The sequence below is a fragment of the Mytilus galloprovincialis genome, chromosome 8, assembly GCF_965363235.1.
Source record: "Mytilus galloprovincialis chromosome 8, xbMytGall1.hap1.1, whole genome shotgun sequence".
Lineage (NCBI taxonomy): Eukaryota > Metazoa > Mollusca > Bivalvia > Mytilida > Mytilidae > Mytilus > Mytilus galloprovincialis.
Genome location: NC_134845.1, coordinates 74,636,656 through 74,654,605, shown reverse-complemented (window position 1 = coordinate 74,654,605; position 17,950 = coordinate 74,636,656). Strand labels below are relative to the sequence as shown.

The 17,950-nt window shown below is 33.9% G+C and overlaps 2 protein-coding genes across 18 annotated transcripts in view; one reads left to right on the top strand and one right to left on the bottom strand.

Annotated features, from left to right (window-relative positions):
- LOC143042562 (C-Jun-amino-terminal kinase-interacting protein 4-like) overlaps window positions 1–4,207 on the bottom strand; it is a 74,592-nt gene extending 70,385 nt beyond the window's left edge. For 15 of the 17 annotated variants that reach the window (XM_076214947.1, XM_076214956.1, XM_076214949.1 and 12 more), the window contains exon 1: window positions 3,751–4,206. In XM_076214947.1, the coding sequence (XP_076071062.1) occupies window positions 3,751–4,047 (297 nt within the window). In that variant the 5' untranslated portion in view covers window positions 4,048–4,206. Of the gene's footprint in view, window positions 1–3,750 lie in introns of all 17 variants that reach the window. The other 2 variants (XM_076214962.1, XM_076214963.1) reach the window with 1 other exon arrangement.
- A 23-nt stretch (window positions 4,208–4,230) lies between these two features.
- Window positions 4,231–17,950, top strand: part of LOC143042565 (uncharacterized) — a 34,298-nt gene continuing 20,578 nt past the window's right edge. Inside the window, exons 1-8 of the mRNA XM_076214965.1 lie at window positions 4,231–4,439; window positions 8,623–8,723; window positions 9,545–9,614; window positions 10,027–10,157; window positions 10,528–10,616; window positions 11,551–11,650; window positions 12,490–12,533; window positions 17,567–17,644. Coding sequence (XP_076071080.1) covers window positions 4,274–4,439; window positions 8,623–8,723; window positions 9,545–9,614; window positions 10,027–10,157; window positions 10,528–10,616; window positions 11,551–11,650; window positions 12,490–12,533; window positions 17,567–17,644 — 779 coding nt within the window. The 5' untranslated portion in view covers window positions 4,231–4,273. The remainder of the gene's footprint in view (window positions 4,440–8,622; window positions 8,724–9,544; window positions 9,615–10,026; window positions 10,158–10,527; window positions 10,617–11,550; window positions 11,651–12,489; window positions 12,534–17,566; window positions 17,645–17,950) is intronic.

Sequence of the window (17,950 nt, the reverse complement as noted above, 5' to 3'; positions counted from 1 at the left end):
ATTATGGCACTGAATCTATATATCTGACAAAGATATCATAAATAAAGCCTGCAAGTATATTTTGTTGCCAGCACCACTAAGGCAGTATGTGATAAAACCAATGCAAAACTGTTCTGTTAAATCAAAAATAATGTCATGTAAATCATGGTTTGTAAATAAGGCAACAAATTAAACTCCAGGGAAATTGTATGTTTTCATTACCATGATTACCAGAAATTATAAGAGTATTGTGAGGCCAAATTAATTAGTTACAGAAGTACTTATCTTCCACAACTATAGATGTAGTCAATATCAAATGACAAAATCACTTTTTTCGATCAATGATACTTATTCATTTACCATGTTTACAAAACAATATTTAGTCAAATATACTTAATATAGTTTACAGTATGACCATTATGAAATCAAAGCGCTGTAAGCGCTGAAGGCAGTTAACCAAAAACCAAGGCAACCGTAATTATGAAAACTGTGGCAATGCTGCCTCAACATTAAACATTCATATATAGTACATTCATGTTTATCTAATGATTTATTTATTAAGGCAAATAATTTATATGTTATCAAGGTTTCAAAAGCAATGCATATATATCAATGTATATTTTTTATGGTGAGTCTGCAGTGGTACAAGTTCCCAATGATTGCAGTTGTTCTACTTGGTAGTTAACCTTGGTTTTATTTGACTGCTAGAAGTTCAATTTGACGTAGTATGAACATGTAATAGCATGAATGGACTGGTTTCCCTGGAAAGAAAACTGAGTTTGTGTTCTATAGTACAAAAGTTATGAGACACGAATCAGACAAATGTTCACTACAACAGGGATCAAAGATGAGGTCTGACTGACTTGCCCATAGTAAATGTAAATGATTTGTTATTTTGTCCTATACATATGAATAAATATAATTTAGGGGTGGTGATCTCAACGGTTTTCAAGTTCTCAAACAGGTAGGGGTAGGCAGAGGATTTAGGGGGCAGGGGGCCCGGCCCCCCTTTTTGGGAAAAAAATTGGTTGCTTATATAGGGAATCACTGAAGCGTGACTGGAGCGGGCCCCTCTTAGGTCAGTCAGTGGGCCCCACTTATGAAAATTTCTGGATCCGCCACAGGGGGTAGGGTGACCCTAGGGACTTCCCCTACATTTCATTTTATTTGTTATATTGTCCCATACATGAATATATATGGTTTAGGGGTGGGGATCTCATTGGTTTCCAAGTTCTCAAACAGGAAGGGTAGGGTGACCCAAGGAACTCCCCCTATATTTCATTTAATTAGTTATATTGATTCATACATGAATATATATTGTTTTGGTGTGGGGATCTCGAGCGTTTCCAAGTTCTTAAACAGGAGGGTTGGGATGACCACAGGGACTTCCCTTATATTTCATTTGATTTGTTATATTGTCCCATACATGAGTATATATGGTTTAGGGGTAAGGATCTTGACCATTTCCAAGTTCTCAAACAGGAGGGTGAACAGTGACCTCAGGGACTCCCCCTATCTTTCATCTGATTTGTTATATTGTCCCATACATGAATATATATGGGTAAGGGATGGGGATCTCGACCATTTTTAAATTTTAAAACAGGAGGGGTGGGATGACCCCTAGCGATTCTTCCTATATTTCATTTGATTTTTCATATTGTCACAAACATGAATATATATGGTTAAGGGGTGTGGATCTCGACCGTTTCCAATTTCTCAAACAGGAGGGGGTGGGGTAACCCCAGGGACTCCCCCTATATTTCATTTTTTATTTATTATATTGTCCTATACTTGAATATATGCAGGGGCGGATTCAGACGGGGGAGGGTTGCGGGCTTGCACCCCCCTTAAATTTGCAAAGCATGGGTTGTTCTCAGCTTAATAAAGAAAATTCCGATAATTTTACCTCAATTTTCTTTTAGCCTCGCTCTGCTCGGCGAAAATTTAAGTTTGCGCCCCTCCTAACCTAAAATCCTGGATCTGTCCCTCATATGGTTTAGGGGTGGGGAGCTCGACCGTTTCCAAGTTATCAAACAGGAGGGGGTAGAGTGGCCCAAAGAATGCCACCTATATATCATATGATTTACTTACATTAAGGTATATATAATATAGTTGCATTATTTGTGAAAATAAAGAATGAAACTTTCAGCTACTTTAATTGACCCTTCAAAATTGAGAAAAAAACAAATAACCCCTCGAAATTGCAGTAATATGTTTACACTTTAAAAGCATCTAACATGCATTATTAGAAAATTTAGACTGTGACCATGAACATGTATATTGTTAGATATACTGTTCCCAGCTGTCACGTTGTATTGGATTTTTAAATTAAAATTTATCAAAAAGTAATTTTTAGTTTCTGAATAAAATATTTTCCTGCTTTTTCTTTCTTTTAAATATATCTTTTGGTTTACAATACCAGTGTTTATATTCATTTACCATGCATAGATGTATTTTTTCACCTGCTTGGATTTATTTTGTAAATGATCGTCAAACCCGGAATTACCCTTATCCGCTTCCGAAATCGGATCCAATTTTGTAAAATTTTGTCTTCACGGCCGCCATTGTTATGTGTTTACAATGTTGTTGTTGTCAATCAGATACGATTTTACTCGAATTTATACAATATTTGTCGGCGATTTTCTGTATAAAGCTAGCGGTTGAACAAAATGAACATCGCCGTCATGAATAATAATGATAAAAATAAGTTTTTAGCTCGTTTAATTGGAGACTTTGGTGAACATGGTGAAAAGGTTTGCAAAGTAATTTCTTATTGTCTTTCAAATGTAAGGCGACTACGTCGGGCGTAGCTAGAAACCAACTATCCTAGTCGAAATTCCGCTTGCAAAAGTGGAAGGTCTCGGACCACCGCTAATTTGAAATTTTTACACCTGCCTCCAAATTGAAAAGCTACGAAAATTTCTTTTTCTAATTTGAAATTGCCGCCAACAGCATGAACAGTTGAATTATATAATAGACTACTGACGTAGTTGTACTACGTATTGATGACAAACAATATTCCTACGACTTTTGTCATTTGGGAAATCTAAACTGCTTGTCTTAAGAGATTTTCGGCGATTAAATATTTCATACAATTGTTCTTTGACATCTTAGCTAAAAGCACAAGTCATAATGAACTACATAAGGATTTTTAATAAGCACTACTTCCTATGTGTAACTTTAAAACTTTTGGATAAATCGACGATCATTTAAGGTTTTTCTGGTCATTTTTTTTGTAATCCAGAATAAAAAGTATTAAAAAAGTGTTCAATTAGTTATATATAAAATAGTAACAAGCTAGATAATAACAATGGCAAGTATTTCAGGATTTATTGGGTAGAACACAAATCTAGGGTGCTCGCATAATGCAGCTTAACTGCATAAAAATGTGACTGCAGTCTGCATATTGAATAATCAATATGGTCAAATTGGTAATGTGACTGAATCAGCCTGTGGCCAAACTTATTTTTTAACTGAAATGCATCAATTTAGCGTACACATGCAGCGGTAGTCCAAACAATTTATTAAGATGTCTTGCAAGGCTATATTAATTTTTCCTGGGACACCTTCCTCCAAGAAAAAAAAATAGCCTTGCATTAGACATCATAATTATTTGAACTATAAAAGCAGGGGTTGAGGTGTGATTTGAGTATTGAGGGTTTTGATGATTCAAAGTCATAGAGATAAAAGGTTTCTGATTTATTTATTTGTGCTCATGCATCGGTTGTTATTATACTTCGCATTAAAGCAAAAGATGTCTCTTGTGAATACCTGATCTGCTACTTTTCGCAGCTGTTTTTCCCTTTCATACTGTGTCAACAACTGCTCATTATCATCTCTCAAGAGTTCCAATTCTACATCTGATTCTTGTTTATCTTGCAGCGCCTGGTCCAAACCTTCTAAAAGACCTACAGTCAATGGCATTAGCTCTTTGACTACATCTTCGTCGTACTTTTTAATCATCCTTTCAAATTCTTTGTAAACATTCGTGGCAAGTGCTGAAACCTTTTCAGACATGACATGGCCCTCCTCGTTAGTTCCATACACCGTTTCGGCTATCTCAGCCATTTTTCAAATTTTCAATCAGCTACAAAATATATAATTGAGTTTGCTAAATATAGCTACATTTTGTTTATACGTATGGGATTTGATCAAAAGGAAATAATTCTGTTTTGACGTCTGAGCTGTCGTCCATATTGACAAGTTGATGTATAAATTAATCATGTGATGTACAGAGCATGCGTTTACGAAAGAATGAACCACTTCCGGTTTGGGGGCCAATACAAAAACAAACATGACTGGGTTCAGGCACCTCAGGAGAATTTCGGGTGCCATTTCGAAGTTTATTGCACCACAAAAAATACGAGTAACACACTTAAAATTTTCCTCCCAAATACTGCAGGGCAAAACAGTCAGAATAGGATGTGCCTGCGGTTTTTGGGGGGATACAGCTGTGGCTGGTAAGAGTTCAAAGGTTGTATTAGGTCAATTCGTCCCATAAAATCGCCCCAAGTATTACTTTAAAACTTAATTAAACTTAATTTTAATTAATGACTAGAACACACCCGCTAAATCGCGGGCATATACAGCTTGTGAACTGTTGTAGGATGATTTTTTGTAAAAGATATTATGTATGGAGAATTTCATAAAAGGTATTGAAAGCTCTCTCCCTTTTTCCAAAGTCAGATATTTGATTCCTTTCTGTTAAATTCAATTATTTTCGTGTTTCTGGCCTCAGACCACAATTATTCTTCTCCTTTGCTAAATACTTCTTTTGGTAAATAAACTCATCATAGATACCAGGAATAAAATTTTACGCTTACGCTAGACGCACGTTTCGTCTACAAAAGACTCATCAGTGACGCTCGAATCAAAAAAATCAAACCAAATTAAAAATTTGCTCCGTTTCAAACATAAAATAAATGTAACTGCTTATATATATAGACCATTATAAGTCTAATAAAATATGCTTCAAGGACAATCCATCAGTGCTTTTTCTTTTGAGAGCATTAATTAACATGCCAATGGTAGGATATGAATCTTGTATAAGTGACTAAGGCTAATTTGAGGGGTGGTCGGATGGGTCTTGATCCTGAGATGCAGAATTTAAAAAATTAATATCCCGAAATCCCGAAATCGAAAAATATATTCCCGGATTCCGTAAGGACCTATCCCAAATCCCGAGCTTAAAAACACCCGATCCTGACGCCCCGAAAAAGGTCCTGTCTCCCTCTAATCTCTACCTTACTTTCATTTTTGCCAAATCACTATTTTCGCTTTCAACAATAAATTTGTATGCCCCGGCCAAATTATGAGCAATATGTTTTCTAGTCTGTGCATCCGTGCGTTCGTTCGTTCAGTCGTCCGTCCGTCTGTCTGCCCCACTTCAGGTTAAAGATTTTGTCGAGGTAGTTTTAGATGAAGTTGAGCATGTTTTACTTATTTTAATATATAGCAAGTGGTAAGCATTTCAAAGAAAAAACAGTAGACAGAATCAGGAGCTTTCTATACTGACATAGAAAAGCCCTGACAGAATACAGAGAGTATCTATATATTAATGTAGTATAATCGTAGTTTACATATAGATAATTGTCCTCTATAAGGAGGTATAATAGTTGTTGTTCTTGAGATCTAAACACCATAATATGAAGAACGCTCTGATTGGCCTATTTATTTTTCATTTTTTGTTATCTTTCAAACAATTGGTTGTATTTGAGCATGTTTCAAACCGGAAGTCTTATCTATGACTAAAGGTCAGTCTGATGACGGATTCATATCCGGACTCCTTTTTTGTCGTTTTTCTCCCAAAATAACTCAATCTGAATAATCATAAGAATGGATGACAAATGCGACTATGCATGTTACCTATAGGACACAGAGGCATGATTATTAATTTATTGTGGAAGGAAGAGAAGCGACACACAAAATGAGGTCTTCTCGTTTAATAGTATAGATTCCCCCTCCCTAGCAAACAGCAAGACAATATAGAAATAATGTTAAAGATAAAGCTAACAAAATTGAAATTTTAGGATTTTTAATTCAATGACATGTTGGGACAAAATAATTACAATACACCTTATCACTATTTGTCCGCCATTACTGAATATCACACAGGTTCCCGTAAAATTTTGACGTCATAAAACAAAATATCTGACGCCACAATGGAAAAGTGATTGTTGTATGCGTCAAAAGTTCAAGCGGCTGTGTCAGCCGGGATTAGCTATACACCTTATCGCTATTTGTCCGCCATTACTGGATATCACACAGGTTCCTGTAAAATTTTGACATCATAAAACAAAATATCTGACGCCACAATGGAAAAGTGATTGTTGTATGCGTCAAAAGTTCAAGCGGCCGGGTCAGCCGGGATTAACGATAAGGTGTATGCTATTAGTATTAGTATCAGCATAGATGTAATAATGGGTATTACATCTATGGTATTAGTATTATGGTGATGTGTTTCCTAGAGTTTATGAATTTGTACACTAAATCCATTGGATGTGTACTGATTAATACTTAAGTCTGGAAATAATTATATTTTTTGTTTAATACTCAAGTTGAAGATGAAGTTGGCTTTGAACTACATTTCAGTAACTTTGAGTACCCTTATTTCAGTGCTTTTTTTTGTCTTACCGTTATATTTGTTTTTCATGTAGAAATTTTTTAATTGTTTTTATTCCTTGTACCAATCTTTGGTTTTGTTTCTCAGTCTTTAGTGTTTTGTATGTTGTTTTGCATGTTTTTTTTCTTTTTTTGCAAGGACATTTTAAATTTAGACTCATGGGTTTGAATATCACTTTCGTATCTTTCACCTCTCGTTTGAAACCAGTTGAAAAATCTGTTTGTATTGACATTCCCATTTTGCTTGAGAATAAAACGTTATCCCTAATCACTGTTTGTGTAAATTTTGTTGATTCATTTATTGATTTTTAACCGGATTTTTGTGACAAAAATGTCGGTTATTGATTTGGGGATGTACGGCGGGCGGGCGGGCGGGCTGGCGGCAATCAAATGTTGTCCGTGCATTAACTCATGAACCGTTCAACCAAAGCTTTTAAAATTTTAATATGTTGTTACTGACAACTAAATGAAGGTCAAGTTCAATAATGGCGATTTTGACTTTTACCGTTCAGGAGTTATGGTTCTTGAAAGATTGAAAAATGGAGTTTCCAGTCGTGTCCGTGCATTTACGCATGAACTGTTCTACCTAAGCTTCCCAAATTTAAATATGTTGTTACTGATGACAAAATGGAGGTCAAGTTCAATAATGGCGATTTTGACTTTTACCGTTCAGGAGTTATGGTTCTTGAAAGATTGAAAAATGGAGTTTCCAGTCGTGTCCGTGCATTTACGCATGAACTGTTCTACCTAAGCTTCCCAAATTTAAATATGTTGTTACTGATGACAAAATGGAGGTCAAGTTCAATAATGGCGATTTTGACTTTTACCGTTCAGGAGTTATGGTTCTTGAAAGATTGAAAAATGGAGTTTCCAGTCGTGTCCGTGCATTTACGCATGAACTGTTCTACCTAAACTTCCCAAATTTTAATATGTTGTTACTGATGACAAAATGGAGGTCAAGTTCAATAATGACGATTTTGACTTTTACCGTTCAGGAGTTATGGTTCTTGAAAGATTGAAAAATGGTGTTTCCAGTCGTGTCCGTGCATTTACGCATGAACTGTTTTACCAAAGCTTCCGAAATTTTAATATGTTGTTACTGATGACAAAATAGAGGTCAAGTTCAATAATGACGATTTTGACTTTTACCGTTCAGGAGTTACGGTTCTTGAAAGATTGAAAAATGGTGTTTCCAGTCGTGTCCGTGCATTTTCTCATGAACCATTCAACCAAAGCTTTTGAAATTTTTATATGTTGTTACTGATGGCAAATTAGAGGTCAAGTTCAATAATGACGTTTTTGACTTTTACCGTTCAGGAGTTATGGTTCTTGAAAGATTGTGAAATGGCGTTTCCATTCACGTTGTTGCATTTACTCATGAACCATTCAATCTAAGCTTTTCAAATTTTAAGATGTTGATACTGATGACAAAATGGAGGTCAAATTTGATATTGACGATTTTCACTTTCACCATTCATCAGTAATGGTTCTTGTGATATTGCCAGGACACAAATAAATATTAATAAATCCGGTTTGCTGTCGTTGTGACAGCCTCTTATTAAGATTAATTTATGTTTATTAGCTCCTCAATTTATCTATGGTACAAAGTTAGACTTTCTTTAATAGTTAATAATATTTTTTAGCTCCTCAATTGATCTATACTAAGGTACAAAGTTCGACTTTCTATAAGTAATTTTATATTTTTTAGTTCCTCAATTGATCTATTTGGTACAAATATGACTTTCTATAATTTTAATTTTATGTTATATATTTTAGTTCCTCAATTGATCTATGGTACAAAGTTATACTTTCTATCAGTAATTTTATATTTTTTAGCTCCTCAATTGATCTATGGTACAAAGTTAGACTTTCTATAATTTATGTTGTATTTTTTAGCTCCTCAATTGATCTATGGTACAAAGTTAGACTTTTTATAATTTATGTTATATTTTTTAGCTCCTCAATTAATCTATGGTACACTTTCTATAATTTTAAATTTACATGTTATGTTGTATTTTTTAGCTCCTCAATTGATCTATGGTACAAAGTTAGATTACCTGGTGTTTGATTACCTGTCAGAGATCACAATGTCGCTGTTAATTTCAGCTAAACATAAGTATCCCGTAAGTAGATTTTATTTACATGTCACTTTAAGATCATAGATTAAAAGAATATACTGACTGCTGTTACTTATCCATGTTATCATCTTTCATTCATGACATAAAAAAAAAAAACACCTGGAAAACAAAAGCCACTATTAATTTTAGGGACATTTAAGTTTCACATTTGTTCCAGATTTTTTATCTGACATTAGGCCATTGCTTTTCTTTGCATTAAATAATGGAGTTGATTGAAGTCATGAAGATGGCTATATGTTATCTTTAAAATGATTATAATGAAACCAGCCATCCCACACAAATGCAAAGAAATTTTTAATGACATTGAATGTTTTTGTAATGGAATGATAACATTGACTTCACTTAAGGTGGTACCTAACATTACAGGGAGATAACTCTGTAAAATAAGCTAAACGTTTTCATTATGTGGTGTTGTTAAGTAAATATTGAGCTTCTCAATGATCAAAATAAGTGTTTGTGAAACTGCTGTATAAGCAGTGTAATTTTTCTGATAAAATGGTTGGTTCAAATTTTTTGAAATTTTTATATTTTTGTCAAAGGGTCAAAGATAATACCTTGTCAAAATTTTATGAAATTTAAACGAGCAAAATTAATTTAAGTGAAGATGTTGGGTACCACCTTAATATTTCATTGAAAACCCACCAATTAATAATTTATTTTTTCTCAAAGAAATACATTGATGGCTTCAATATTATGTAGCAGATTGACAGTAAAATATGTTGTATTTTTTATCACCAACATTATTACACAAACAGCATATTACACAAATCTATAAAGTAATTCAGTACTAATGTATTTAATTGTAGAATCTAGGGTATGCACCTGATTTTGTACAGATTTGTATGGCACCATTCATCAAAGATATCAAGTCTAAAGGTATTTTTTGATATATATCAAATAAATAATTGACTGTCATTTCATTGCCTATAAGATTTTTTGGGCCCTGTACCTTTAGCCATGGTTCATAGACTTTGAATTTTTTTCATAACTTACATGTTACAGTATTGCTATTTTAATTTTAACATTTGCATTTTACAATCAAAGTAACAAAAAGGTGAGACATATCTCTGTGGTAACAGTTTACTTTTGCTTTCAGACTCTCCCTCAAATTGGCAAAAATACAACCTGCCTAAAAAATTAAATGGTTTACTTAAATAAATTAAGTAATTGATTTGGACTTGCAATTGTTTGATTGGAGCAACACTGATGAATCCCTATGTATTTGGTTGTTTAATAACAGCCTGATATCTTTAATGAATGTTAACAGTATCCATTCTTCCTATTATAGGTATAAAAGTGATAAGTAATGCTGGTGGTGTAAATCCACAGGCCTGTGCTGATGCATTAAAACAGATATGTGCTTCTGTTGGTGTCGAGATGAATATTGCTGTTGTTACTGGTGATGACCTAATGCCTAAGGTATAAAACAGACACTATTAAATGATAGTTGTATGAAATATGTTGCTAGGAATACAAAAAAATATTCTGAAAGTAGGCCTTAGAATTTAGGAAGAACTTTTTTAATACTGTTTCATAATGACGACAAGATCAACTTAAAATTAAAGGCTAATGTAGAATTTTCCCCTATATATAATAACTATTCAGGAGAGAATATGTTATGTGAAAATTTGTGACAAATAATGATAATGTTATAAAATTCTGCAGATATATTAACATATGAAACAAGGCTCTATATATTGACTGACTACCAATTTTAAAAGTTAATACAGTTAATTATTAAGTATGATATTTCATTTTTCCTCTGTTTAGTATTTATTACTTATTTCAGAGCAAAGAATTGATCAACAGTTCAATCACTGATATGGATTCAGGTGATCAATTCCCTAAAACTGTACACAGTATGAATGCATATTTAGGGTAAGTTGGTGAAATACATTACAGTTAAGGGTAATGTTTTTTTCTCTAAATATGAAAATGAGGACAACGAAGGAGGAGTGTTATAAATGATTGCCAATGAGACAACTTTCCATCAGAGACCAAAAGATTTATCTAATAAAGGGTCACTCGCTGTCACGTTACAGCCTTAAGCAATAAGCGAAATCCATATTTTTAACTAAGGAATAAAGGATCTGCATTACAAAATGTGAAACAATTTAAAAGAGAAATTAAACAACCTGATTTCTGCTTAAAACACAAATAAAAGAAAAACATGGCAGACATGGCTGAAATCTATAGTTTTCAGAAATTATTTTATCTTCTTTACTACTCACCAATCAAACATTCATTTCACCAAGAATCACCATTTTATACTAGGACGACCTTTTATCAAGGTTAAACATTCACCAAGAAAAAGCCCCTGATTATGAATTTAGTGACTGTCTCACTCTCTCAGAGGTCCACAGCTATGTTTCATTTGTCATTGCCAGTGATCTTTTCTCTGTTAATGAATTATAGTTTGTGGTCACATCATCTTGACACACTTAGAGTGCAAGTTGATTATGGAGTGAACTGAGTAATTTTTGTGTCAAATTAGCATTTTGACCCATATTTACTGGTTCCCTGAACATTAAAGTTGTGGTGTAGGTATGTTATCACCCTAGTCTTATTAATGATGTTAGCTCAAGATGAAATTAAGGCTAAGAGGCAAAACCTATCATATTGTTAGCAATGAACATGTTTTGCTCATTGTTGAAGACTGTAGACATATCTTTATTTGCTACATCATTTGATATCTGTTGTATAGTTTCTCATTGGCAATTATACCACATCTGCTTATTTTTAAAAAGCAAAAGTTAGAACTGCGCCTCTTACATGTTTACTAATATATAAATTACCATTTCTGTTTTTGAAGAGCTGGACCAATAGCTAGAGCTCTGGACCTTGGTGCCGATATTGTTATCACTGGCAGATGTGTGGACAGTGCTTTAGTTCTTGGACCTTTGCTGCACAATGTAAGGTGATCACATACTTTGATAGTCTCTCTTCACTATCCTTTGATGCACTGTTGCTAGATATTTTTATGGGCTAACATATACTATTTAGTGTTGTTAAAATATTTTTGTATGTAAGGGGATGATGTAAATGTCACATAAACCAAACATCAAGATATAAATAGAGTTCAACATTGTTCTTCTACAAAATACAAATCTGAATATAAATCAAATTCCAAATCACTAGAGTCCACAATATTTTCAAATGTGAACAAGAGACTACCACAGATTTGCCATCAACACTTAAGGTGGTACCCAACACCTTCGCTAAAATTAATTTGGCTTGTTCAATTTTCATAAAATGTTGACAAAGTATTTACTTTGACCCTTTGACAAAAATATAAAAATTTCAAAAATTTTGAACCAACCATTTTATCAGAAAAATTACACTGGTCTTATAGCAGATTTGAAAAACACTTATTTTGATCATTGAGAAGCTTAATATTGCCTTCACAATGCAATGTTATTAAAACGTTTAGCTGATTTTTTACAGAGTTATCTCCCTGTAGTGTTAGGTACCACCTTAAGATTTTGTTTTTACTGTTATTTGGTGATATGATGGTTGCAAAATCAGTTTTGCCTGCTTTGCTTCATTTCTCCTGAAAAACTGGATTTTCAACTCAAATCTGGACTGACAGCAGCTAAGCTTAGTATCACCAATATAACTTAAATTGTAGCTATTGAATCTCAATTGATGATGGTAATGGTTCAAATACAGAATTGCTATGAAAATGTGCACCTGTTAGTAGATGAAAGGATTCTCACAGGATACTGTAACTGTTTTTTTTGGTCTTTTACAGTTCCAATGGAATATGAATGATTTTGATCACTTGGCTGCTGGCAGGTTTGTATTTCTATATAAAACATATTTATAAACTTGTAATATCAATTTTAAATTTGCATGATAACTGCTTTTTCATCAGATGCCTCTCAAGACTAATCTTTTGAAATGACTGATTGATTGATAGAAGTTGTTTGACATAACTTCTATTCTATACAACAACTGTTTCTATTTTTTCAAGGAAACAGAGCACCACCAACTTTTAACCAGAAAACTGGCAATCCTGAACACATGAAGATTGAATCAGATTGGAGCGCAACTTGCTCCTAGCTGGGTTCAGTGGGGTACTGCTGTTCAATACTTATAAATCAATTAAGAGAAAAAAAAAGTCAGGTCACAATCCAAAAAGGAGGGAATAAAATTGAGAATGGAAATGGGGAATGTGCCAAAGAGACAACAACCCGACCATAGAGCAGACAACAGCAGAAGGTCACCAACAGGTCTTCAATGCAACGAGAAATTCCCGCACCCGCAGGCATCCTTCAGCTGGCCTCTAAAATAGTATATACTAGTTCAGTGATAATGAACGCCATACTAAACTCCAAATTGACACAAGAAACTAAAAGTTAAAAAAATACAAGACTAACAAAGCCAGAGGCTCCTGACTTGGGACAGGTGCAAAAATGCGGCAGGGTTAAACATGTTTGTGAGATCTCAACCCTCCCCCTATACCTCTAGCCAATGCAGAAAAGTAGACGCATTACAATACCCTCATTAAAATTTAGTTCAAGAGAAGTCCGAGTCTGATGTCAGAAGATGTAACCAAAGAAAATAAACAAAATGACAATAATACATAAATAACATCAGACTACTAGCAGTTAACTGACATGCCAGCTCCAGACTTCAATTAAACTGATTGAAAAATTATGTCTTCATCATATGAATATCAGGCACAATCCTCCCCGTCAGGGGTTTAGTATCATAACATATATGAGAAGAACATAACCCGTGTCATGCCAACAACTGTTTATTAAATAAATCCGATGCAAAGACCCTATAAGTGAATCAATATTAACACCAAAATATGCAATCTTTAATTACCTGACAACAGTATCGTAACTATATCCCTTCTTAATAAGTCCATTTAAAGGTTTTGTTAGCTTCTGAGGTGAATGAATACTGACATTTTTGTGCTTTATAAAGAATATTTCCATAAAATATTGCATGTGAAATACCTGAACGTATAAGAAGTCTGCATGTTGAGCTATATTTACGAATGATGTCCTTATACCGATGATAAAATTTAGTAAACACATCAACTATAAAAGGAGAAAAACAGGAACAACAGAAACACTGAACTGCAACAAAATCAAACCCTTAAATAGAAAGAAACGAAACTAATTGATAACAACTGCCATATTTCTGACTTGGTACAGGACATTTTATGAAGAAAATGTGGGTTGAACCTGGTTTGATGGCTAGCCAAACCTTTACTCTTATGGCAATGTTTAAAAAGTACCTACAATGACAACATTTCATGACAGGAATACAATACAAATATAGATGAGCACACTCAGGACAGAGAAATACATAAATAAATAATATAATAGTACATAACAACATGTAGGTGTCATACCACCAATTAAAAGTCCCTATCTGTTCAACCAAATTTTGCAATTTTCACAGCTTTCTAAATATTTTACCTTAAGTTTAACTTCATAGAAACTAGGTATATCCTGAATTGTACAGGTGTCACCTTTCTGCATACCAGTTTTCAACATACATTCAAAATCATATAAGAAAGAAGAGAGCTCCCGAAAGGAGGTACCACTAAAAATAACCCCTGGTTTTCTGGAAATCTTAGATTAGTATACCATGGAGCACATTAATCCTCAATCTTAAATGCAAACTCCTAGACAGGTAAAATTTGGCTCAAAATGGTCTTAATATATTTCTCTTTCAACAAAAGTTTCATTTCTGCAAATTTTTTGGTTAGTTTAGGTGAACAATGACATCAAATGCACTATTTTTTGTCCGAGTAGGCCTACTTTCACATACGTTCTAAATTTGAGGGAGTAATTGGTGGTATGACACCTAAAGAGACAAAAAAGTTGGTTAGAAATCTTTTGTTTTGCGTTAATCTTAATCCTTAGTCAATTTGAAGTTATAAACAGCCTTTCTGAGCATAATGTGACTTATATTAAAAATTTCACAGCTCAATTTAAACTGACTGTAATGTATGACTTTGATAGAAAATACTTGAAAATTTCATTTTGGGCTACAGGAACATAAAGTTTCAATATCAAGATCAGTTTTTGCTGATTTTTCCTTGTTTGTTCTACTACTTAAAAGACTTTCAACAATTTTTGCAATGCATTTAGTAAAAAATCTAAGGTATTGAAGTGTCAAGGAATATTGACCCCCCTTTTTTTCATCTGGTATCTGTAAAGTACTACAAATTGATCAAAAGTGCAGTCATGGTCATTTAACTGTTTTTATTTACATCAGTTAATAAAATTCAAGATATAAAAATTTCATTTGGAATAATAAATGGTATTTTTGTGAGTTTCTACAGTGTTTACATTAGGCTATGCTATCTGCCAAGTACATAGTATGACGCAATGATATAAGGGGTAAAAATCAAATAATTTCATTAAATCTGCATGACAAAATTTGTTTGGGGGTAGTAAATAACCTATGTTATAATGTTTAACACCACAGAAACAACTTTTTGTGCATTTATTGTCGAGTCTGCAACTTTTGTTGCAGAAAGCTCGACATAGGGATAGTGATCCGGCGGCGGCGGCGGCGGCGGTGTTAGCTCACTTCTTAAAAGCTTTATATTTCAGAAGGTGGAAGACCTGGATGCTTCATACTTTGTATATAGATGCTTCATGTTATGAAGTTTTCGTCAGTCACATGTCCAATGTCCTTGACCTCATTTTCATGGTTCAGTGACCACTTGAAAAAAAAGTTCAAATTTTTTGTAATGTTGAATTCTCTCTTATTTTAAGAAATAGGATAACTATATTTGGTATGTGCATACCTTGCAAGGTCCTCATGTCTGTCAGACAGTTTTCACTTGACCTCGACCTCATTTCATGGATCAGTGATCAAGGTTAAGTTTTGGTGGTCAAGTCCATATCTCAGATACTATAAGCAATAGGGCTAGTATATTCGGTGTATGGAAGGACTGTAAGGTGTACATGTCCAACTGGCAGGTGTCATCTGACCTTGACCTCATTTTCATGGTTCAGTGGTTATAGTTAAATTTTTGTGTTTTGGTCTGTTTTTCTCATACTATATGCAATAGGTCTACTATACTTGTTGTATGGAATGATGGTAAGGTGTTCATGTCTAGCGGGCAGATGTCATCTGACCTTGACCTCATTTTCATGGTTCAGTGGTCAAAGTTAAGTTTTTGAGTTTTGGTCTTTTTATCTAATACTGTATGCCAATGCATAGGTCAACTATATTTGGTGTATGGAAATATTTTATGATCTTTATGTCAGTCGCGCAGGTTTTATTTGACGGTGACCTCATTTTCACGGTTCATTGCACAGTGTTAAGTTTTTGTGTTTTGGTCTATTTTTCTTAAACTATAAGTAATGGGTCAACTATATATGCTGTATAGAAGCATTGTTAGCTGTACATGTCTGCCTGGCATGGTTCATCTGACCTTGACCTCATTTTCAAGGTTCATTGGTCTTTGTTTAGTTATCTTGGTTAATGTTAAGTTTATGAGACAGTTGTAATAAAACTAAGCTTTATACTTAGGACTATCAACATAATATCAATGATTAGTATAGAAGGCGAGACATTTCAGCGTGTGCACTCTTGTAACAATTTAGGACATTTTTTAATATTAGAACATATTGTCAGGGTGAGAAAAGCTAAAAATAGCACAAACTCAAGTTTTAGGCTCTAAATTTGCAATATGTGACTTTTTGCCCCCAAAAAGATTGAAATGTGGCTACTATTATTTCAAATGATCAGTTGAGACCAAAAAAATGAATTGTTTTCTGAATTTGATGTTTCACCGCATTTTGCTTAAAGGTGTCATACCACCAATTAAAAGTCCCTATCTGTTCAACCAAATTTTGCAATTTTCACAGCTTTCTAAATATTTTAACTGAAGTTTAACTTCATAGAAACTAGGTATATCCTGAATTGTACAGGTGTCACCTTTCTGCATGCCAATTTTCAACATACATTCAAAATCATATAAGAAAGAAGAGAGCTCCCGAAAGGAGGTACCACTAAAAATAACCCCTGGTTTTCTGGAAATCTTAAATTAGTATACCATGGAGCGCATTAATCCTCAATCTTAAATGCAAACTCCTAGACAGGTAAAATTTGGCTCAAAATGGTCTTCATATATTTCTCTTTCAACAAAAGTTTCATTTCTGCAAATTTTTTGGTTAGTTTAGGTGAACAATGACATCAAATGCACTATTTTTTGTCCGAGTAGGCCTACTTTCACATACGTTCTAAATTTGAGGGAGTAATTGGTGGTATGACACCTGTAAACCACTGAATAACAACAAACAGCTTCCATGAATTTACTGTGGATTCATTATTATTTGTTGGATACCAATTTTCGTGGATTTCGTGGGTACAGGTGAACCACGAATTTAAATGTGCCATGAATAACAAATTTTCTATAGGCGTGTGTGCAGAATTACGGCAAAACCACGAAATAAGATATTCACGAACATGCAAGTTTTCCTAAATCCACGAAAATTGATACCCATGAAAATAAATGATTCCACATTAGTACACAAGGACACCACAAACTCACAATCTAGTTGACAGGCTGGCGATTACTATAAATTATCTATTAAACAACCACTAAGTCTTCCCTCCCAATAGTTTACATGGTCAGATGCATAAAACATTTTGAAGCATTAAAACAAAGACTAGAAGAGCATATCATGTCTGAGGTCAACTTTACCAGAGAGAGTTACAACTTAATTTTAAGAACTTGTATATTATATGAATCCGAAAATTGACAATGGAATTATATGATTATATGATGTCAGTATGAATTGCTGACTACACTTCAATAAAAAAAAATCCACATTTGAATCTTACAGTTTGGCTGGACATCTGATAGAATGTGGTGCACAAGTAACTGGAGGAATATTTACAGACTGGAAAACTGTCCCTGATTGGTGAGTAAAATATTTGCAAACTGGAAAACAGTCTGGTCTTGTAAGGGGTCTCACGGGTACACTATAGGGGTTAATATCAGCAATATCTTGGACAAATTATATAATGGTGAAAAGATCAACTTTTCTTTAAAGAGTTATGTGCCTCTTTGAAATATAAAACATGTGCAATGTGGGGGACTCTGGAACTCTGTTCTTTTACTACCATCGGAAATTTATTTGTAAGCAAAAACTTTTAAATTCTCAGCCAAATGTATTCTGAAGGGAATTCTTTACATTTGGGTAAAATGATGAACTTGTTGCCAGTTT